Source organism: Cynocephalus volans, chromosome 3, assembly GCF_027409185.1.
Source record: "Cynocephalus volans isolate mCynVol1 chromosome 3, mCynVol1.pri, whole genome shotgun sequence".
Classification (NCBI taxonomy): domain Eukaryota; kingdom Metazoa; phylum Chordata; class Mammalia; order Dermoptera; family Cynocephalidae; genus Cynocephalus; species Cynocephalus volans.
Genome location: NC_084462.1, coordinates 94931414 through 94955115, shown reverse-complemented (window position 1 = coordinate 94955115; position 23702 = coordinate 94931414). Strand labels below are relative to the sequence as shown.

General features: G+C 41.3%; 2 protein-coding genes across 5 annotated transcripts in view; one reads left to right on the top strand and one right to left on the bottom strand.

The window, feature by feature from the left end:
* Window positions 1-8712, top strand: part of CAPN3 (calpain 3) — a 59418-nt gene extending 50706 nt beyond the window's left edge. Inside the window, exons 15-24 of one of the 2 annotated variants that reach the window (XM_063088423.1) lie at window positions 2245-2262; window positions 4213-4326; window positions 5341-5418; window positions 5817-5874; window positions 5960-6024; window positions 6495-6563; window positions 6655-6733; window positions 6934-7050; window positions 7671-7729; window positions 8100-8712. In XM_063088423.1, the coding sequence (XP_062944493.1) occupies window positions 2245-2262; window positions 4213-4326; window positions 5341-5418; window positions 5817-5874; window positions 5960-6024; window positions 6495-6563; window positions 6655-6733; window positions 6934-7050; window positions 7671-7729; window positions 8100-8126 (684 nt within the window). In that variant the 3' untranslated portion in view covers window positions 8127-8712. The remainder of the gene's footprint in view (window positions 1-2244; window positions 2263-4212; window positions 4327-5340; window positions 5419-5816; window positions 5875-5959; window positions 6025-6494; window positions 6564-6654; window positions 6734-6933; window positions 7051-7670; window positions 7730-8099) is intronic. The other variant, XM_063088424.1, reaches the window with a different exon arrangement.
* Window positions 8713-9234: 522 nt separating this feature from the next.
* The window catches only part of ZNF106 (zinc finger protein 106), a 62621-nt gene continuing 48153 nt past the window's right edge, over window positions 9235-23702 (bottom strand). For all 3 annotated transcript variants that reach the window (XM_063090386.1, XM_063090387.1, XM_063090388.1), the window contains 8 exons: window positions 22702-22818; window positions 20076-20267; window positions 19309-19371; window positions 18470-18589; window positions 17867-17938; window positions 15685-15756; window positions 13940-14086; window positions 9235-13309 (listed from right to left, as the gene is read on the bottom strand). In XM_063090386.1, coding sequence (XP_062946456.1) covers window positions 13253-13309; window positions 13940-14086; window positions 15685-15756; window positions 17867-17938; window positions 18470-18589; window positions 19309-19371; window positions 20076-20267; window positions 22702-22818 — 840 coding nt within the window. In that variant the 3' untranslated portion in view covers window positions 9235-13252. The remainder of the gene's footprint in view (window positions 13310-13939; window positions 14087-15684; window positions 15757-17866; window positions 17939-18469; window positions 18590-19308; window positions 19372-20075; window positions 20268-22701; window positions 22819-23702) is intronic.

Genomic DNA, 23702 nt, shown 5'->3' with positions numbered 1-23702 from the left:
CTCTTTCCAAGTCCTCCAAACTCCTCCAACCTTTGCCCATTCCAAGTTCATGCCCCCAGTTCCAAGGCTGCATCCACATTTTCAGGTCTCTGTATAGCAATACCCCACTTCTGGTACCAATTTTTCTGTTTTAGTCCATTTTGTGTTGCTATAACAGAACTACCTAAGACTGGGTAATTTATAAAGAAAAGAGGTTTATTTGGCTTACGATTCTGGGACAGTTGCATCTGGCATGGGCTTTAGGCTGCTTCTACTCATAGCAGAAAGTGGCAGGCTGCTGGTGGGTACGAGCAGGTCACATGGTGAGAGGAAGCAAGAGAGAGAGAGAGAGAGAGAGAGAGAGAGGAGGTGCCAGGGTCCTTTAAACAATCAGCTCTTGTGGGAACTAATAGAGCAAAGACTCACTCACTACCCTCCTCCCCCAGGGAGAGCATTAATCCATTCATGAGGGATCTGCCCCCATGACTCAATCAGTTTCCAACACTGCCACATTGGAAATCAAATTTCCACATGAGTATTGGCGGGGACAACACATCCAAACTCCATCAGCATGGCCAAAAGTAATGGGCCATATGGTCCTGACGCCATTTAGTAAGTTTAGGGGCTGGGAAGTATAGAAGAGGTCCCAGAAGGAAGAAGCAGTTTGAACAATTAGAAGGAGGGAACAAGGCCAAAGGAAGAAATAAATGACAACAGGAACAGCAGCTAACATTGGATTATGGGGTTGTATAATGTTGGATTTCTCATATAAAGAAAAGAAAGTATACTGGCTCTGGACTCAGTGTCAAAACCTGGATTCTCCACGTACCAGCTGGGTGACCCAGACAAGTTACATAACCTGTTTGACTCTGTTTCCTACTGTGTGAAGTGGGGACAATAATAACGTGCCTTTCAAGGCTTTGGTGAGGTTTAAATCAATGAGATCACGTGTGAAGTGTCTGGCACAGCCTGGGCACTTAAATAGAGGTTATCATTCACATGTCTTACATCTTACAAGGTATTTTTCACATGTGTTATCTCACTTGATCCTTGCAAGTTTTCTGAGAAGTAGATGAGGTTATAATCCCTGATTTTCAAGCAAGGGAGAGGTGACGTAGTGGGATTACATGACTTCCTTGAGTTCACAGAGCTATTAAGTGACAGAGCTAGAGCTCACACCCAGATTCTCTGACTCCAGACTTGAGTTTTCCCCACCTCCATGTGGAGGCCAGCCCCCAGGGGTGAGAAGCCCCAAGTCAGAAGCACAGAGTTGGTGTGTGTTGGGGGTCTCTGTTCTGAGGAGTCTTGTGATGCCTTGGGGCATTGGGCTCTGGTGAGTAAACATACCCTTGAGCTCTGTGGGTGTGACCTGGGCCAATAGATAGATAAATGTCTCATGAACTCTCTTCTGGATAGTAACACTCATGGTCATAATCCTGACCCTCTACCCACACCAGATCTCCAAGAGCCTTCAGAATTATCACAGACATTTGGTTTTAGTATTAAGTGCATTTGGTTCTATTCTTTTGAACACTGGTGTTCAGTGTACAGTGTCTATCAGGAGTTGCAAACTGAAAAGCTTATAGGAGCTGGCATGTCACCCAGCTGAGTAGAGCAGGCAGGCGTAGTGGTTCTCTGCCTCTACACTGCATATTTGTCTGCAGTTCTCAACCGATTCTTGGCTGCAGTGTTGGAGGGACAGCTGGAGTGGTGGCAACTGTGGCAATCTGGAGGGTGCAGAGAGCAGCCACTCTCAGCTCAGCTGATTGTTGCCAGAGGGGATCACAGGCCTGGTGTAGCCTGACAGACCTTGTAATTTTACAAAAGAAGCCCAAACCTGGATTTCCATATTAAATTTCCCTATGTTAAATGTTTGCTCTCAAAATTTTTTTTTTAATATTCTAAAGTCAAAATTCATTTTGGAGCCAGTTTGAGTGAGCCATGTTTTTGCTATTTTAATAACCAATTTCATTTTTTAAAAAAACTAGCCAGAAGATCCCTTTCCTTGGCTGTATCCAATAGCAGTGGACTATAAAAACAAAGGCATAGCAGCCTCCAGTCTCTGGGCATGGAAAAGGGAAAAGGAAGAATTCTCTCCTCCCTTCACCCTCCATGCCCCTTTCTGGCTCCTTGTGATCCAGATTTCTGGACCCTAGAGCCTCACCCTAAGCTAAGGACAGGTCTCAGGGAAGCCAGAAGCCACTGGCAGTTCTGGGAACTTCCTTTGCACTTGTTCTGCACTTACCGTTTCCTTTTTTCGTGCAGAAAAAGAAAAAAACCAAGGTGAGTGTAACAGGAAAAGTGGGTGAAGGGTATGGAGTGTGTGTGTTTGTGTGTGTGTGTATGCATGTGTACGTGCAGTGCGTGTGTGCATGTGTGTGCACACACCAGAGTTGCCTCTTCCTCCCCATCTACCAGAGCTCTGCTGGAGCAAGAGTCCTTAATAATGAGAGCTAATACTTGCTAGGGGAAGGCTATGTGCCGGGCATTCTTCTAGGTGCTTTCTGGGGATTAACTCAATCCTCACAACAACCCTGTGAGACTGGTGCTATTATTATCCCCATTTGCAGAGTGAGAAAATGTACAGATTGACTAACTTGCCCAAGGCCACACAGCCAGGAAGTGGCAAAGCCAGCCACTGGGTCCGTTCCCCCAGTCTGTGCTCTGAGCGACCACAGGCCATCAAAGTTTGGTGCTAACATTTACGGTGGTGCCTGGAGGATCTGTCACAGGGATCCTCCAAATACTGGTGCTGGTCTAGACCAGAGCTGACATTCACTGAGCCCATACCGTGTACCAGGCACTATCTGGGGGTAAAAAAATTTTCAGTTATGTCAGTATCTACAAGGTAGTTGCTGTCATTATTCCCCTTTTACAGGTGAGTACAGAATTAGAGAAGTGAGGTGGCTTGCCCAAGGACACACCACTAATGAGTGGGAAAACTGGAACTGGAAACCACATCTGTCCCCTCCTGTGTTTCTAGCCCTTACCTCTCTGGTGCCTCCCCTCACACTCTCAGGCCTGTGTTGTTCAGACCCACACTTGGGCCTGGAGATGTGTGCCTGGCAGGGATGCTCCATGACACATCATGTCCACCCGTCCCCCCTCAGACTATGACCTCCACTTACTCCAGGATCCCCATAAACTTCAGTTGCTTGGGCAAGACCCTTTGCTTAGAAGGCACAGCAAGCCAGATTCTATGGGGACCGATGGGAGCCAAGGCTGGGGGAGCTGTTTTCATAGGTCTGTCTACTCAAGCTGTCCTGGATGAGCAGTGTGGAAAGGTAGATGGGGACTCAGAGATGCACTTTGCTGCTGTGAGAGACCCTGCTTGCCCTATTCTCTGCACTGCAGACTCCAACTCCTACAGCCTAGCCTTCCCCTGGCTTTTCCTGTGGGGTGCACAGCACCCACCAGTATTGACATGACATGGCAGCCACTACCCACCCTTTTTATATCCTCTTCACTTGCATGAACATGTCTTGAAAGTATCCCTTGTATTTGTGTAGCATCTTAAATGTTTTTGCAGTACAATTTTACATTCAGTATCTCATTTGATCCCAAGGACCCTATCAGGAGGGAAAAGCAGGTTTTACCATCCCCATTAATGGATGAGTAAACTGAGGCCAGAGATGATATTTCTTATATGACAGGTGGGGCTGGGATTCCACCCCAGTGTTCTGATCACTCACTCCTTGACCATGCCACTAATCAGAGCCTTTTTCCAAACCATGCTTTGCAGAGTCCCAGATGTTCCTTGAAGGTGCCTCAGTAGCTGCTGTTGTGATGTGGGATACAGAAGGGAAAGAACTCTGCACTCCTCATTAATCAGAGAAACTGTTTTAAATGGCTTTATATACAAGGGTTTCTGGGGAATTTTAATTTGAACAGTGTTTCTATTTGAACAAAAGTCTACAAAATATTTGAAAATCACTGCACTAGATCATGCTGCTTTTTTACCATTCTTAGCATTTTCACACGTGCTACCTTGTTGAACCCTCATAAATCTACCATGAGGAGAGATGGGGTGGGTATTAAAAGACAAAGAACTGAGGTCCAGAGTGGCTTGGCATCTTTCCTCAAGTCACACAGATTGTTAGTGGCAGAGATGGAACTTGAACTGAGGTTCAAGATCTCCCAACTCTGATCTTTTCCTTTTCTCACTGGACAAGGCTACTCAGCCTGTAATCCTTGCTTCCTTCCTGCCCTTCCCTACTTCCCTCCTCTCTCCAGCCCATCATCTTCGTTTCAGACAGAGCAAACAGCAACAAGGAGCTGGGTGTGGACCAGGAGTCAGAGGAGGGCAGAGGCAAAACAAGCCCTGATAAGCAAGAGAAATCCCCACAGGTTTCTGAGCGTGTGGCATGAGCGGGGTGGCTAATGCATGACAGGAGTCCTCCTCTGCTATGGAGTACATGGGGGCTGGAGGGGTTCCCGGGGGGTGTCTCTTTAACATATCAAGGTTTGGATTTGTCCTACTGACCTTTTTTTCTCAGCAAGTTCCTCTAAAATTTGGGATGCTGCTTAGGTGAGTGTCTTAGGGGTTGGCTACCACACCAAACTGGTCCTAGGACTGGAATGACAAGCTGAGCCTCCCCATTGGGGTTCTCCAGCCAGGACAGTGAGAGAAGGTGGAGACAAAGTCTGAGAACCAGCTTGAGAGAGCTGAGACTGAATAACCCTGGTTCAGTCCTGAGACTGAACAACTTCCTGGTGTCCTCGAGCTCTTAGCAATAGGAGGATAAAGAATAGTAGCAGAAAAGGGGGACTGACACTAGAAATATGTCCTCCAGAACTCAGAGGAGGGTGTTAGAATCAGGAGAGGCATTTGTATAAAGCTTAGCAGAGGTGAGGCCAAGGAGCAAAAGTCCCCAAACAAATCTAGGGCTACCTCCCCTATCCTGGGGCACATGCAGTGGAATGGGGGAGTGTTTTCTGAGGACCTGGCCTTGCCGACAGAGGTGGCTGGAGGAATCAGAGTGATCAGCCCCCCTTTGACTTGCTGGAGCTCATCGTTGGAATAGTCTGGCTTAAAACAGTGGAGAGGGCTCTAGCTGGTGGGGACGGAGTGGGAAGAGGACCAAGGAGGCTGTCTGCATGTCTGCATGGCTAATATGTCTCCTTTGGCTTGGGGTGTCAGGGCTGGAGAGGAGTGGAGTGAAGAGCCACTGAGGCCTTGATGATTCTCACTCGAGCCCACCAGGGTCAACTAAGAAAACAGCGCATTTGCCCCGTCCCAGCTCCTGCTGCCACCTACGGCTGTTTTAGGCGCTCTGGCTCCTTTGGCCTGGAGGAGCTTTCCTCACGGGTCTGTCCATCTCTCTGATGCCTGTGAGCCAGATTTCCTTTGTGCTTCCACAGCCACAGCCTGACAACTCTGACCAGAAAAGTGAGGAACAGCAGCATTTCCGGAACATTTTCAAGCAGATAGCAGGCGATGTGAGTATGTCCAACCCTAGGACTCCCACAGTGCTCTCTTCTCTCCCTGATTAACTGCTCAAATTCCTTGTTATTTTGTTATTGTTCAGTAGAGGTCATTTTGGATTTTGGTGGAACCCAGGGATATTATGTGAATAGCGCAGAAATCCACAAGTACTTGAGTTCTGGACTGACACATCCACGGGGTGGCCATTTTGCTCCAAGCTGCCCACTGCAGTCTGCACAGCTGAGGGTGGAATCTGTCCCTGTCCTCCTCAGTAAAGCCCCAGCTTCCCATGACAGAAGAGCACCGACAGGGATTTATAACAAACGTGGGCAGCTGGGATTTGTTTGGCAAAGCATTTGCTCTATCAGCCGCTGTATTCTTGAGCTGTGACTCTCTTCTCCTTCCTCCACAGGACATGGAGATCTGTGCAGATGAGCTCAAGAGTGTCCTTAACACAGTTGTGAACAGACGTGAGCGGGTCAAACCAGACGTGGGGGATGGGCAGAGGGGTGTGGCCGCCCGAAGGCAGCTGCTCAGTCTTCTCCATCCCCCCAGATAAGGAACTGAAGACGCAGGGGTTCACGCTGGAGTCCTGCCGTAGCATGATTGCTCTCATGGATGTATCCTTTCTGTCACCCCTTCCTGACCCTCCGTCATCAGCCCATGGGGGCCAGGACAATGAGGGGTGCCCAGTCAGCCAGAGGGCCCAAATTCGTGCCCAAGGAAATACTTAAGGAGATCCTGATTCAGAATATCCTTGATGATGGTCTGAAAGGGGCTGTTAGAGGCAGAGGGGAAGGACATTGGGTTGTAACTGATCCCGAGATCCTGCTCTTACCTCAGGCTGGGATCCTGCTGGGGGCCCTGCCCAAGCACAAGTGGTCCTTAGGAGACAGGTTATAGAGTAGGAATGAACTCTGATTGGTGGAAGAGTGGAGGGGAGGGTTAAATACCAAAACAGGGCAGTGGGTAGCATAGCCCAGGCGGAGACTTCCTATGGGGCCACCTTCCCTGCGGAGTCCCCTAGATGCCCCTCCAAATCCAGGGAGATTTTGCTATGTGCCCTGTAGCCCTGACCTCCCTCCTCCAGACGGATGGCTCTGGAAGGCTAAACCTACAAGAGTTCCATCACCTCTGGAAGAAGATTAAGGCCTGGCAGGTGGGAAGAGAGAACGAAATGTGGGAGTGAAGGAGGGGGTCGACTCAGGGATTCAGTGTGTGATCTCTGTCCCCAAATTTTCTATTGCCAGAAAATTTTCAAACACTATGAGACAGACCAATCTGGTACCATCAACAGTTATGAGATGCGAAATGCAGTCAATGATGCAGGTGCTGGGGACAAAGGGGGTGGCAGGGATGTGGATAGAAGCTGGTGGAAGCAGGAACTAGGGCCCTGCTAGAAAAAGGAAGGATGAAGGGTATTCCATTTTCTTTTCCCAGGCCACAGAGTGGCCAAGAGGCAGGGAAAATGGGATGCAGGCCTCAGGACTCCAACATTACTTCTTCCTCTAACATACCCTCCTCCACAGGATTCCACCTCAACAGCCAGCTCTACGACATCATCACCATGCGGTACGCAGACAAACACATGAACATCGACTTCGACAGTTTCATATGCTGCTTTGTCAGGCTGGAGGGCATGTTCAGTAAGTGATGGGGTGGGGGGATGCCCTTCTCCTCTCTTGGATCCTTCAAGCCCCCTTCCACAGGGACAGCTATGGTAGTAGGTATCTCAGCCTGAAAATCTTCCAAATCCACTCTGTCCAGGCTGAACAAAGGCCAAGGCCCTCTTTAGGCCCAGATTAGTATGGAAAAGGGAGGGTTATGGGTGATACTCTGCCTTCAGGTATTTGTGCTGAAGAACAGCACTTAGCTCATGGTCCTCTTAAGAAGTTACAGCAGTGGAGGCACAGTGATCCTGTAACTGGCCTTTGGCTTACGCATTCTTTCACACTTTTTTTAAATGGAAATAATTTTTAATAAAACATTTAAAATTGAAAGTTCTACATGAGAATTGTGTAGGTAGTGAACTTCTATAACTGTCCATCATCTTTTCCTTTTTCCAGGAACACTATTTTTTTTTACCAATATACAGCGTAGTTGATTTTTGTGTCCCTGATTCCTCCCTCCCCCGCCATCAACATGGTATCTGTTCACTTGTCTTAACAAGTTCAAGGAACTGTGATTGTTGTTTTCTTCCCCGTGCCCCCGTTTATTTTTAGCTCCCACCAATAAGTGAGACCATGTGGTATTTGTTTCCACACAGGAGCTTTTAATGCATTTGACAAGGATGGAGATGGCATCATTAAACTCAACGTTCTAGAGGTAAAGCATAACAGATACAACATACTCCCCCCGAAACTTAAAATTTGAGGATTCAGCAAGGCACACTGGAACCACTGTGTGCTCCTCACTTCCAAGAAAAGGGGAGGCTCAGTGGGGAATGAGGCTCACAGGGTATGTGCATTAGTGGAAGGCTCCAAAGGGCCCTCAGCTCCCAAAATTACTTTATGCTGGAAAACAAGTACCTTCCTAGGAAAGATCTGGGGGAAAGGATGCAGTAAAAACAGCTGCTTCTTCAAAATTCTTCCTGGTGATTTTTGGGACTGGTCCCTTTCCACCTTCTCTATAAGATCTCTAGGACTGGGAAACTCTTTTCTTGTCTACATTCTAATCCTGGGACTTACTCTTTCAGTGGCTGCAGCTCACTATGTATGCCTGAACCAGGCTGGCCTCATCCAAGGCCATCCAGGATCGCTCAGGATTTCAAATTCACCAAATATAGCTAGAGCCACTTACCTCAAAGGACCGAGTCCCCCAGCCTCCAGGCACCTCGGCAGTCTTGTTCCTCCTCTACTTTACTCCCTACTCGGCCTTGATATGTCATGTCCAACCTGACCCTTAAGTAAAGCAATGAGGCATGGAGAACAACTTTGTTGCTTTGCCACACCGAAGCAAGTGTCTGCCTCAGCTAACTGTAGTCCAGCTGAGAGGTTTGCTCTGATTCCAGCCGCGCCAGCTCTGAAGCAAATGTTCCCGTCTTTAGCTTGTGCTAGGCTGTTGGCAGAAGCATTTTCCAGTGTCACTCAGCACTTTTTTGTGCTGGAGTCCTCTATCCCCTCATGCTCTCGCACCCATGGGACAGTAACCAAACTAGCACTTGGTCTGCCTGATTGATTTAGGATGGGCCTGCTCTGGGGAAAACTCACTCAGTGGAAAAGGGCTGGATACTTTGGGTTGTCTGCCTCATAAGGCTGGTTGCATTCTGAAGAAAGTTGATCTAAATAAAGGCATGTGTATGGTTGGTTCCACCGTGTTTTGTTTTCTCACATTTAGATATCAGCCACAGCAGGACTGAATGGCTTCCAATCGTACACTCACCTATCACCTACAGAAAACCCTAGTTTCAGAATAGGACAATGGAAAACACACAAAAACGAACCCCCAAACCCTACTTTAATCATGCCTATTGCTATTTCTTAAGCATAGGAATCATTCAGAAACTTTCCAAGATATATAAGGAAGGAAAGGGAATAGTTATTGGTGTGTAGAACATTAAGAATAAATTGGTCACTTATAAGTGGAGGGGCCAGTTACCTGAGTGTAATAAAGTAAAATAGTATTTAATCCTAGCTCTTCTGCTCACTAATTAATCTGTTATATGACCTGGGGCAAACCTTTGAATGTAGGTGTTCACCAAACTATCTGGACCATACCTATAAGCATCTTTTTTTTTCCGCCCAATTTTCCTCCTTGTTCTCTGTCAACATGTGGAAAAAAAAAAAGTGGGGTTGACTATGAATATGCAGACAAGGTAACAAAGTGAACAGTCAATTAGTAAAAGTACTTTATTTTCCTCTTGTATTTGCTTTATATCTTGCTTTACAAAGTTACGAAGTTCACAGCTTTATACCAAAATGTAAGAAGGCTAGGCTATTTGCTTATAAACATTTCCACAGTCAAGTGTCAATCTGATTTCATTCTTCTAATCCATACTCCATATAAAAAAAAAAAAAATCAGAAACCAAGGGTGCTAGAGCAGCTCTAGGGCATATACTTCTTTTTAACAGGAGAAAGATTTTCAACAGCCTTTCCTCCTTAACCCCGTCCTTTCTCAATCCATTTGGGTCACTACTTGAATTTAGAGCAAATCTGGGAAACTTCAGTCACCACATGACCCAGGAGGGCTACATACCTGGGGTTGGAGGTGAGGTTAGAGGTTATTGTCTGATAAGTAGTTAAGTTTGGTTTACATAAGCATTTCATATCCACTTGCATAAGGAATTCAGTAAAGCCCAAATCACCTCCACCACAGCTTCTATTCCTATCCATTAGACCACTTCTCTTAAACCCTGAGGATACTGATGATTTGATGCAGGGATGAAACCACTATTTTATAAATGTGGTAGGCATGGCCTTCATAGTAATTCTAGTAATTCTCCTTTAGGAACAAATTTATAAGTAAGCGCATATAAATTGCAGTTATTTGAGCAAATCAGAGAGTACATGCTATTCAAATCCCATTTTACGATATATTTCAATCTCCCCTCCAATAAATTCTCTTCCATAAAATATACCATACCATTCCACTAAGTGTACACCTATTCCCAAATCATCCACATGCCTAGTTACTAAAGTTGTCCATTGTATAATCTACAAGGAAAAAGACACAAAACCTTTGTAAGGCAAATAATCACTTAAACAGCAATAGTATTGCCTATAAATCATAGGTAGGTCAGGAACTAAACACTCGACTGCTAACTCTTCCGAGGGAGAAAAAATTTTTCCCCACAAAAGCAGGAGTGTAGTAGTAAGTAATGACTTTCTCTCAAATTCAAGTAACATCAGGTCAAGATAATTCTTTGTTCTTAGAGTTTTGTTTGCATTGTGTTTGATTACAACTGAGAGAGGAGTATGCCAAAATATATTTTGAATCTAATCAAAACTTGCATAAAACGTGAAATGACATATTTTCTCTGAACTGCCATTAAAACACTAGCATACGCACAAAAAAGGATTTATATTAGGGTTTTCTTGGCTTTGAGCCATTAGAATAGGCACAATCAATTAAAAGTAACATTATAAAAATAGCCTCCAACTACTTAATAAGTACTGAGTTGGTTTTTGTCAGGTCATACAATAGTTTCTTTCTTTCTTTTTTTTATTCTTTAAAAGATTCTTGGTGTTGTCAGCACCACGCTCTCCCAAGTGAGCTAACCGGCCATCCCTATATAGGGATCCGAACCCGTGGCCTTGGTGTTATCAGCACCACACTCTCCCAAGTGAGCCACGGGCCGGCCCAATAGTTTCTTTCATTAAGGTTCTACAAATGACAGTCAACACATATCACTGATCCACACCTCTTCTCTGAGGGGAAACAGAGGGCTATAATCAGTCATGACATTGAAGAAGACTTAAAAAACAGCCAACGTTCAAGACATTTAAAAGTAATGACACATAACCATAAGCAGCCATGATGCTTATGGTCCCTTTATTTCTGAACAAAGGGCTAGTATGGTTCATTCTGGACAACACACTAACTTGGTGTTAAAAGAATTTCAGGTGTCCTTGAAACAAAGACATTGCCACTGCTTCAAAGAAAACTTTCATGAGATGAGGAAAAACATTACAAGTATAGGTGCCCACGTGTATACACAGATACAAAGGAATTTTCACACACGCACACAGAGAGGAAGATATATGCACATGATTCTACCAAAGCTAAACCCAAATCATAGTTCTTACTGATTCTATCAGTCTGTAATACCCTCAAAAGTTCCCCACTACTTCCCAACACCGCACATACCCCTTTCCTGCTGTACAAAGGCTCCACCACTTTCATCTTTTCAGACATATCCTTGGGCAGGACAGGAGGCACCTATGCAACAGCCAACATGGAAATATAGCTTCCCTACAGCCCAGAGAAAAATGCCAGGTTTAGCAATATATCCAAATGTACTTTCCTGGGAAATCAAAATTCCCAAATTCACCGAACAGCTTGGCTTCTCTGGTCACCCTTACAGGAAATGGGGGTGAGAGGTGTTTTGGAAAAGCTTCTTAATCTCATACAGAAACAGCACAAATACACTTTATGCAACAAGATCTTCTCTGTTCTCTCTTAAGCATCATGCAAATCTCAACAATGTGGTTAAAATAATTTTCCCACTCACAAGGACAGAAGTAAATAGCCTGTGGGTCCATTCATCATCTAGTAGTAGCTCCTAGGTTAGTTCTTAACAGTTTTTGGATCCAGTAAGAACCACTGGAGCCTTTCCTGGAAAAAAAGGACACATACTTAGCCTACATACAATTTCAGGGGGGTTGCAGACCCTCTTGAGGCCTATCAATGAACCCTCAGTGCAGTCCACCTGCCCTAGAGCTTGAGGGAAGACATGTAAGTAGATGTGTGTGCACTAACAGGGGTGGGGATAAATCTGGATGCTCTGCAATCCTAGAACACATTGAGAGTCACATCCTGAAGGTTGGCATGTGGTACTGGGCTCCTCCCCCTTCTTCTCGCTACCTCTCTGAAGAATCAGAGTTTTGAGGATCCAGAAACAAAAGGTTGGAAAGCAACACTTCTACAGTTTTACTCATAAGCGTCCAAAAGAAAATCCAAAAACAAAGCGGTCTCACTAAGGCTTTGTTAATTTGACTGTTCTCAACAGACAGGTAGAGCCTTTCCCTTCACCATACTCCACATTTCTTTTCCAGCTTAAGGGGAGGTGAAGGCAAAGACACTGGTTTCAGAAAGAAGTCTCTAGAAAGCCTGCTTGAGGCCCTAAAAACCGTATTCAGACGCTTTATTCTAACCTCCCCATCTCAGTGCTGCAGGTGGGTGGGAAGCACCCTGTGAGCCCAAAGGACTTGATAACTGCTAGAGGTCCTGGCACAGCTAGACAGCGAGAGAGATGGGGGCTGGCAATGGAGCAAGCCAAAAGGTTCAAACTCACATCAGGCTTGGAGAGTGAGAAACTGGAAGAGGAGTTAAAGGCTCATCTCCAATTCAAACATCCTGACAATATCTGCAGCAGTGAGTGCCCAGGTCTAACAGCAAAATTTAAAGGTAGACATTAGGTCTATGTGCTGCCTCTCACATGAGCACTCTATCCAAACTTGCACAGAGGTTCATCAGGAAGTGGTGTCTGTAAGGACTTACTATGTAATTTGCTTTCTGAATTCCTAAAATACAGTCTGTAGAGTAACCATGCTAGCTGTTTGTCAAAAATCTACTGTGTCCTTTAGCATTTAAAGCCAGCTCTGTCCATCTACAAAGCAAGAGAATAGTGAAAAACATGCTGCACATAATTGTTAAGAAAGGAGGCTATTTGCTTCCAATTTAAATACCCAGTCATTACAATTGGAGAAATTAAAACTAATCCTGAAAATTTAGCATTTGAACAAACTTGTACCTAAAAGCCTGACTACAGGTTTAAACCATCATAAAAATATAAACTAAAAATCATAAACTGAAATCAATAAAATATACATATGATTAGGATCAAACTGGGTAACCAATTAAAATTTTTATCTTTTATAAACATCTGGAGAATGCTAGTAGCATAAATCATTATATGTCATGCTGTCCCAGAGAAGTACGGTTCCTTAAAATCTGTTTAAATTTGACTGTTTAAAACCTCCAGCAAGAACTTAAAACGTAACCTATCAACCCATTGAGCTGCCCAGACTTATGCTAGTGATAAGCTGCCCAGACTTATGCCCAGACTTAAGCTAGTAACCACTTTCTCCTTCCTAGCTTCACTGGGGAAGGGAAGAGAGTGGCCTGCATAAGGGGCCCATGTGAAAATAGTTCAACTAATGACTTCCCAACATGGGAGGCAAAAAACTTCATGAATCAATTTTGCTGTCATCTTCAGCATGTCTTTCAATGTGTCCTGTAGCATCCTAGGAAAAAAGGGAAAAGGCCCCATGAGAGAAATGTTGGGAGTAGGACAGCAAAAAGTCAAAGCCAAGGAAAGTCATATGAATACTTTCTATCTAGAACCCATCCGTAAAAGGCAGTTAGGATCCAGCTAATTTACATGAGGTTATGCACTTAAAGACAAGTTCTTGTCTTACAAGAGCACTGTAATAAACTTCTAGGTTCAGTTACTGAACTTTTTTTTTTTTTTTTTTTTTAAAGATGACCGGTAAGGGGATCTTAACCCTTGCCTTGGTATTGTCAGCACCACGCTCAGCCAGTGAGAGAACCGTCCATCCCTATATAGGATCCGAACCCATGGCCTTGGTGTTATCAGCACTGCATTCTCCAGAGTGAGCCACGGGCCGGCCCTCAGTTACTGAATTTGAAACACCTAAAAACATTCTATTTAGGCTCTTTCTCAAAAACTACCTAATTCATTATCTGAGAACTCATTAAGCTATCCCCCCAAATCTCTAAACTTACAGAAAAATCCCTACGCCTTCCATATTTATTGCAATTCTGAACATTCTAATAAAGCAGAAAAGGCTTGCCAGCTCCTGCTCTGAGCAGTCTACTAAACCCCAGGTTAACCTCAAGTCCGAATGCTGTACCTGTTTGGATCCTTTCCTAGCAGTGAAAAAAGCATCGCAGTTCTTCCAGCGACATTTCAGAGTCTGAAAGTTTGGATTAGTGTGGTCAGTCAGCAAGTGTTGTTTTAAATGATCTACAACGCCAAATATAAGAGAGCAACCATGCCACTGTAAAGAAAGAATCAGGGGACTAGGTTAAAAAGAGTAAACAAGCAATCAAAACATCTCTTACTCATAGTCCATAAATACTGTGGAAGCAAAAAGCAAGCCCTTTATTCTTTAATTTATTCTTAGTGAGAAAATAACACCAGAGGCAACCAAATTATCAATATAATGAAGAACCTTGAAAACACTGGAAAGTCTTTTAACACTTTGGTATTTTGAGAAAGCAAACCACTAAGGTAGCCATTACATCTTGTGATACAGATAAGGAAAAGATTACAAATATTTATAAATAAATTATCATAAAATTCAGTTAAAAGCTTCCTTATTCTTTATCTTGCCATCATAAAATAGAGTTTCTATCTTAGTCCATTTATTACAAAAGGCAAAGAGCTTTCCTATAATACTGAAAGGGTTATTTTAAACAATCCTAAGAACTGTAAACTTGAAAATAAAAATGTCTAATAAAGAAAACTACATTTGTAGAAATATTTCTACATTGTACAAAAGTGTATTTGCCATGGAAGCCTGACTTAACTCACAACCTCCACCTACTTTTTTTTTTTTTAATGGTAACTTTACTTTTAAATGTGACTCAATTTCATGTATTAGTCAGAAAATATAGACTCTTTGTCTTGGCTTTTTCCCTATAGGCTTGTTTGTAATAAACCATGTGATTCTAATTCTAACACGTACATTTCTAAAAAATAATGCAAATTTGAGTTTTTCCTCTGTCAGCACTATCCCCATCCCTCTACCTTTAAAACAACAAGGTATTTCCCCCATTTTTCTAGATAAATTCTATTTGTGTATTCTGGATCCTGTTTTGCTTGCCTTCACTGAAAAGACTTAAAAGCAAAGACAGTAATGTGTAAAAAGCTGAAAAGTAATTAGACTGTGGACAAGCCTAAAATCAAATCTAAAAATAGGGAGTGTCAAGTTTATCCCATCAATGCTAAAAAGGAGGTTAGGGTTTTAGGGAAAAGAAATTCAGTGCCATAAATTTTTCTTTGGTCACTACAAATATTAAAACTGATGAAAAAAATTAAGGCTTATAAAGAATAGCGTGACAGTTTTAAGGGTTAATCATCAGCCCCCACCCCAAATTTAAAAACCACATAATTCTGCCCCACGAACTAAGGTTTAGAACTTCAAGACTATAAATTTTTATTTGTCTATTTCTCAAAAACAAATGAGGACATAAACCAAACCATTAATACTTTTGCTCTCTAAGGAGTGGGTGTAGTAGAGGGGGCAGGTCACAAAAATAAGCACCTTTTATGTCATATACTTGAGTATTTTTGAGATTTTTGTAAGCATATATTGATATTATAATAAAACAAAAACCACCTAGCAGACAACCTCTGAGTAGACGATATTTAATGTATTTAAATATACTTCATATCTAATACTAAAATAGCCTTTTCATTAAAGTATAAGAGCACTTTATGTACAGTTTCAAAAAATAAGCTTCCTTTTCCTACGGAAGGCATAAAGTAGATGTGCAAATATTAAAATGCTAAACTGATGATAATGAAGATCTGTAAATTTACTTAGCCCAGGGTTAAGTAACTCTTGGTGACAAGAACAGTTTTACTCCTTACCCAACAGCGGTAGTTCTGCATCAGATTTAGCCTCACAGCCTGTATACTGCCATCATAACAGCCAGTATAAATCTGGAGAAAGAGGTTTATGATATCAGACCAAAATACACACACACACAAACTACAAAACACCCTCAAAGTAAGAGTTAAATCCACTTTCAGTGGTCATAATAAAAAAACACAAACATGAACCAAAACGAGCTCCAGAGTGCTAGAATCGGAAAGCACTTTCTAGATTTTCTAGTTTAGACACTTTGAAGCTGTGCTACTTAGAGAGACACTCCTGAGGCTATGGCTGAGAGCAGGAGTGGCAGAGTTTGGAAGCACTCACTTTTAACTAGTGTAGCTCTGGCTTTTATCGGGTATTATATATTAAGCATCTGTATTTCATTGAAAGAAAGGATTTTACTGTTCAGAGTTTGAAAAATATCCATTCTGGTTCAATCCGATAACTTAAAAATAAAATAAACCAAGGCTTAGCAGAGTTAAATGAGTTACCTTCTATTTTTAGGTCTACTGTAACTATGCAACACTGGCCAAATCTCCTGACTCCATTCCAATGTTCTATTCAGATTATTAATGTCTCTGGAAAAAGCACCACTCAATTTTTTGAAAAATCTTAAATTTACCTTCTACTTAATGGTGCTATTAGATTTTTATTGTAATTATTTTAGCTATTAATAGGAAATGGAATAATCAACAATGTCACTGGGTTACTTCTCACTATTATTAGGGCAAGTGATACAAAGGCATTCAATAATAAGGCATATCAGAAACAGATGTCACATTTGGTCATGACAAGTAGAAACATTATCAGTATGAGGGGTCTTCAAAAAGCTCACGGAAAATGTGTATTATGAAAAAATTATACATGGATTTCAAAAACTTTTGCATCAAAATAAACTTGGACCAACTTGTTATAACATGTCTGAACAGGATCTAGTTTGAGGCAGTAAGAAGGATAAGACGTCAGTTTGAAAAAAGCCCCTCTCAGAGCAACATGAATTCTGCTAAAATTGAATCAAGAACAAACATCAAATGTATGGTGAAGCTTGGGTGGAAGCACGGTGAAATTACTGATGCTTTACAAAAAGTTTGCGGGGACAATGCCCCAAAGAAATGAGCAGTTTACAAATGGATAACTCATTTTAAGAAAGGATGAGATGACGCTGAAGACAAAGCTTGCAGTGGCAGACCACCCATATCAATTTGTGAGGAAAAAATTAATCTTTTTTATGCCCTAATTGAAAAGGGCCAACGATTAACAGCAGAAACAATAGCCAAAATCACAGATATCTACCACAGACATCTACATTGGTTCATTAAACAATTCCAAATGAAAAATTACAGTTGAGCAAACTTTCTGTTCCGTGGGTGCCAAAACTGTTGCACCCAGATCAGCTGCAGATGAGAGCAGAGCTTTCAACGGAAATTTTAAACAAGTGGATCAAGATCCTGAAGCACTTCTTCCAAGAATTAGAACAGGAGATGAAACATGGCTTTACAACCATGATCCTGAAGACAAAGCAGCATCAAAGCCATGGCTACCAAGAGCTGGAAGTGGTCTAGTCAAAGCAAAAGCAAAGAGCAAAGGTCATGGCAATAGTTTTTCAGAATGCTCAAGGCATTTTGCTTGCTGACTTTCTGGAAGGCCAAAGAACGGTAACATCTGCTTATTATGAGAGTATTTGGACAAAGTTAGCCAAAGCCTTAGCAGAAAAATGCCCAGGAAAGCTTCAGCAGAGTCCTTCTCCACCATGACAATGCACCTGCTCACTCCTTTCATCAAACAAGGACAATTTTGTGAGAGTTTCAATGGAGAATCATTAAGCATCCATCTTACAGTCCTGATTTGGCTCCATCTGACTTCTTTTTGTTTCCTAATCTTAAAAAATATTTAAAAGGCACCTATTTTTCTTTAGTTAATAATGTAAAAAAAGACTACACTGACATGGTTAAATTCCCAGGACTTTTAGTACTTTAGGGATGAACTGAATGGCTGGTATCATCGCTTACAAAAGTGTCTCAAACTTGAAGGAGCTTATATTGAAAAATAAAGTTTATATTTTATATTTTATCTTTTAATTCCATTTTTCCACAAATGTTTTGAAGTCCCCACATATACAGAATTTTTAGCAAACACGCTTAAAGGTAAATAACTGACATGACAAATAACACTCACCATACTTTTATGGATAGTCATACACATAATCATGTCTTTGTGTCCTCCATAAACTTGCAATCGATCATGGGACTTGGGCAAAAGAAAAAAGTAGACAGCGAATTAAAGTTATTTAGAGGTGATGTTTAATATGCACAGTCCCTGAGGGCCTTTGGCAGGTTTAAAACTATACATGAGGCACTAAGTTGAAGTATCTATAGCTTTCTAACAGAAATATAATCTAATGGCCTCCTTTCTAATGAGGAAGGGAGGGGAGACAGGGGTGGAGGGCTGGTAATTAGAGATAACAAAACCAATTTCTTTAGTAAAAAAGTCTTAAATTTGAAATTGCATACAAATAGAACTACACAGGTTTTAAGAGTCTGGAGTTGCTCTCCAGAAACCATTTAAATTTTGACACCCATAAGCCTGACCAAATATCTCAGAGCAGTGTTTCTGAAAGTGTAGTCAATCCATGATGGGCCAGCTATTACATTGCAGATAACTGGGTTCCACCCCAGCCTTACTATATCAAAAATCCCCATCAAACCCAAATAGACAATCTCCCCCTAAATAGACAATCTCCCCAAATACTTCAAGCAAAATACTGGATCTAAATTCTACCTGTAATTCATAGACACGAACAAATTTATCCAGGCAAGCAGTCACCATCACTTTTCCTAGGATATTCACCACAGTCACTGCATGATTGTGACCTTTATAGATCCTCACAAGCTCCCCAGTCTGTCAGAAGAGAGTTAAGAGTCACTAAATTGACTTTCAAGATTCCTCTCTACTTTTGAGATTTATGATTCTGTAATTCTAACAGGCATAATTCTGAGGCTACCTGCATACACATGTAGCTGTACTCATTTTAACAGGTGAAGTACTCCCACAAGCATTTTTTAGTTAAATAAATAAATAAATAAATAAATAAATAAATAAATAAATAAATGTATCCTGATAGAACCTAACGTCACAGAAAGGCCACAATTCTATCTATATTTTATAGCTTTTGAAATACTTTCACTTTTATTATTTTACTGGATCTGGACAACAATTCCATCAGGTGACATTATACCCAGGTTTACAGACCAGTAACCGAGCCTCAGAGAGTTGCCTCTATGACCTGAGCACAGTCTCTCAGTTGTTTTTGTTCGTTCTATTTTAAACTATGTATCATATCCACTTTCTGAGAGCCTCAGCTGCCCAATTTATCTCAAGTTTAAATGAGGCGTTAAATCTAAACCTTACATAAACTTTGAGGCTGTCCCCCACTGCAAATTTTGATGAGGGCAGAATTTCTAGGTTTCCTAATATCATCCAAGAGCTTATGCATAGGGATTATTAATCCTTTCCCTGGATAAAGGGCTTAATTTAAATTGCAAGAGGTCTGAGGAAACCTTCAGTCTTTAATCACCATTCTATTTAATATTTCTTTACACTATACCAACATGGCTTACATGAATGTTGTGGGCATGGACTGACTGATCACTGGAGCCACTAAACACAAGGTCATTCACCACCTTAAAGAAAATAATTCAATGAGTTAGATTCTGTATAAAGTTCTCAGTTTCCTCTGTAACTTATACCACACAGTTGGTGAATTCTAATTTCCATCTTATTTTGAGGTGAGTATAAAATACTAAATATAAAATACACATTAAGTACCCATTATCTGAAATATTTGAGTCCAGAAGTGTTTCAAACTTCAGACTTTTTTCAGATTTTGGAATATTTGCAGATACATAACTGATTGAGCATCCCTAAGCCGAAAATCCAAAATCCAAAATGCTCTAGTGAGCATTTCTTTTGAGCATCATGTTAGCACTCAAAAGTTTTGCATTTTGGAGCATTTTAGATTTTCACATTAGGGATGCCCAACCTGTAATAAGTTTCTCAGATTTTCTCAACTGAAACTTAAGCCGTACCACCAGGTACTCTGATGAATTGACAATGTATTATTAAGTTACCTCTCCAGAATGATTATGAAGTAGCCTAGAAGGGCATTAGCATATACCCAAATTCTGCAATAAAATAAACTCACTGTTTTTCAGTTAATATATTAAAAAATCGTAGATCACTTGGTTACCCAGGCATAAAGGATTGCAATCTCTTTGCTCTTTTCAAGATGGCTGTGTTCTCAATAATGCATTAGATAACACAGGAAATGCCATTCAAAACCTTCTATTTGTGTCAGACAACTCCTGTTCTCTTATATTATACTTGCCTTCATGCAAAGAATGGTTTTGCTATGGCCCTCCAGAGTTCTGAGAAGCAGTCCGTTTCGTGCATCACGTACACTAATGGTACAGTCATAAGATCCCACAACCAGCAGCTTCCGGGCACCTTCCTGAGCTGTGGCAAGACAGCTGACTGCCCGAGGGCCGTGGCATTCAAAGATTTCAAGTCGTTTATTGTTCTGAAAAATAAGCCACCATTACATAAAGTAAAAGCAACTTACCTGGAAAACCTTAAAATCAACTAACGAATTACTACCTTGGTACAAACTCTTGGTTCTATTACCTGTTCTCAAATTCTCATACCTGCTCTGCATCCTTATATAATTATAAGCTAATTTATAACTTCAACCTACACTATCCTGATCGTAATTAGAAATTGGTTCCTTTTGGGCCGGCCGGTGGCTCACTCGGGAGAGTGCGGTGCTGAGAACACCGGGGCCCCGGGTTCGGATCCCATATAGGGATGGTCGGTTGGCTCGCTGGCTGAGCGTGGTGCTGACAACACCAAGTCAAAAGGGTTAAGATCCCCTTACCGGTCATCTTTAAAAAGAAAAAAGAAAAAAAAACAGCTTCCGACACGACAAAGGCAATGTATGTTAAAAATTAGAACGCTTAAAAAAAAAAAAAAAGAAAAAAAAAAAGAAATTGGTTCCGTTTTATGCCCCTTTTCACTTACCTTAAGTTAATGATAATGTAGATCAATGTAGGATCAATCTTTTTTTCATATTCTAGTACATTTTCCCTGCCAAAGACCCAGGAACTTTTCCACTGTTTTTTATCATCCAAAATTTATGTGATCTATTTGTCATGCTGTTTCCAGAAATCTCTATTGAGAACCCTCCTAGATAACTTCAATAAGAATCTCAAATTCTCTATCTTTTTGTCATTCTGATGTTATTCTGACCTCTGGTTCTATAGCATCTCCATGACATTTAGTGGACTATGGAAGCCTTTATATCAGAGTGGCATGGTCATATCCTGAATCCCACAACTTGTTTTTATCTCACATCTTAGACTTGGTTCCCTCATTCTCTCACCAATCTTGTTCATAAAGGGTCCCACTTCCACAAAACCTTTTAAAAGGTACTTTAGGTGCTTGTGTGGAGTAAAACTCCCAGAAAACTAAGCAGCTGGGAGCCTATAGAGCTGACAATGATTTCAGCCATCCTGAAGTGCTAGGGTGATGGACAGATTGGCATTCAGGACCCAACGGTGGATAGGCCCAGGAAACAGTCGTGGTTTCTCTTGAGACCCCAGAGCACTAAATTCTAGGAGTATGAGCAAACCAGAAAAAGCCCATCCCTAATCTTCAAAATTCACATCAATGCAGAGATTCTCAAATCTCTGTCTCTAGGTCCATCTTTTCCAGGGCTTTTCAACCATTTAAAGAACATTTCCATTTGAATTTCTTGTCTCAGAAGTCTTGCTCCTAACTTCTGTCTACTCTGATAACACTAATCTCAAAGAAGAGAATTATGTATTTATCAAGTTTCATCCATTAAAATATTTTTAATTTACTCCTTCTCTATTCTTATTATCTCAATCCAATCTAATCAGGCTGTTAGCACTCTGCATCCAGAATGCAAAAATCTTCACTAATTACCCTTCTGTGATCTATTCATATCAAACGGACCAAATAAATTGGAACTTGATTATATGTGCTAGATTTTAACTTAATTTTAAGCTCTTTGAAGGCAGAAACCATGACATATTTTATTGCATTCCTTATAGTAGTTCCAGGTAGCATTTACCATATAAATGATACTGTAATAGTAAAAATTCTCACATACTGTTAAAAGATGACCAGGGGATATGGTGCTACAACTAATTAGTAATCAAATCTTTCAATTCCATCTTTTAGACGTCTTTCATCCATTCCCTTCTCTTCATCCTTAGTCTAACCTTTCACATCAGCTTCCATTACAAAGCCTTCTAAACGATCTTCTTGCCTCTACTAATATCAATCTCTCCCAATCTCATCAACACCATAGTGATTTTTTGTAAAATACAAATTGGATCATGTCTCTCATACTTTAAAGCCAACAAGATGAACTCCAACTACTTTAACAAAGCACAAAGGACCATCGAGAACTTCCTAAACCTTATCCTGAGGCCTAGCACATAACAGAGGCTCAATAAAGGTGTGCTCAATAAATGAATTTATCTTTTGGTTAGGAAAGAAATGAGGCCACATGGTAATGCATTAAAACAAACCTCTGACTTAGTTCACCTTACAGAATAGGCCACCCTCATGAAACCCTGAATTAGTTCCAAACCACACAATGTCATACTCAAAGGAATTTAAGTTCATTTTTCATCTATCATTCTTAAAAAGAGACAGACTGGTTTAAACTGTGACTCATTATTTGGCCCCAAGTCTTCAGGCCTGGTTTAATTTAGCAGAGTTACATTTTAGTCCTAGCACATTTGAGTCTAAGCAAATAGCATGGACGATCCTGTTTCACTTACATCAGAAGATAATAGTTTTTGAGTAGCAGCTAATTCTGTTGCTCCACAAAATGGAAAAATGCCTGTCAGCTACTTCTTCCCACACATGCTCATACCATTTTCAAGTGGCATGGGGATTCAGCCTTCTTTCCCCCAACTACCAACCTTTATGTTGAATGTGACCACAGTGCCATTTGCCAGTCCTGCATAGAGTATTCGCCATCTACTATGAAGGCAGAGAACCCGGTCTTCTAGCTGTAACTGCTCCACACACTCTTGGGTCTGACAAAAGCACACAACATCTAATCAGCAGAGGCTAGTGGCAAATGAAATGTGAAAAGAATTCCTGAAAATTCCTGAAAGCAGAGTTTAAAATAATTCTTATAAGAAAACATGGCATCCTCTACAAAGTAGAGGACTATCCTAGACCTTTTCCCCCTTTGAAATATGAGGCGAAAGACACCCAAGCTATGTAATAATGAAAACAAATATAAGCTCTAATAACGTTACCCGTTTTTCTAATTTAGAATGTAAAAATTCTTCAAAAGGCACTATGAGTTGGGTTTCAGCCTCTTAAGTGGCCAAAGATAAAAGAGAATGCTCTATTTGGGATCTAAAATGGAAAATGGGGATTATAGTTGGATATTTGATAAATGCATTAATCAAATATGTGCTTTCCTGCAATGGATTCCCTATTTCAATAGCTCCTAAATGCCTTCTTCAAACTGGTACTAGGTTAGCTAGGCCATAATTACCTTAAATATATATATATATATATATAAGCTTTAAAATATATAAAACCCCAAGCTCCAAACCCAATCCCTGAAATTCTAATTCAGTAGGCTCTGGAATCTATATTTTTAAGAATTTCCCTAGCAGCTGGTCAGTTAGCTCAGTTGGTTAGAGTGTGGTGCCATAACTCCAAGGTCAAGGGTTCAGAGCCCTATTCTGACAAGCTGCCATAAAATAAAATTAATATTTCCTAGTTATTAGGCTGCACATGCAGGTTTGAGGAGCACTCTTCGATCTGCTCTTCAAGAAATGATTTCCATGAATTTTCCAGAACTGGATTATACTAGCAAATCTAATAAACTAGAACTGAGGAAAGGGCCAATCACATACAAAATGATTAAAGGCCCAGGTGTAGCTTTTTAAATGGGTTTGGA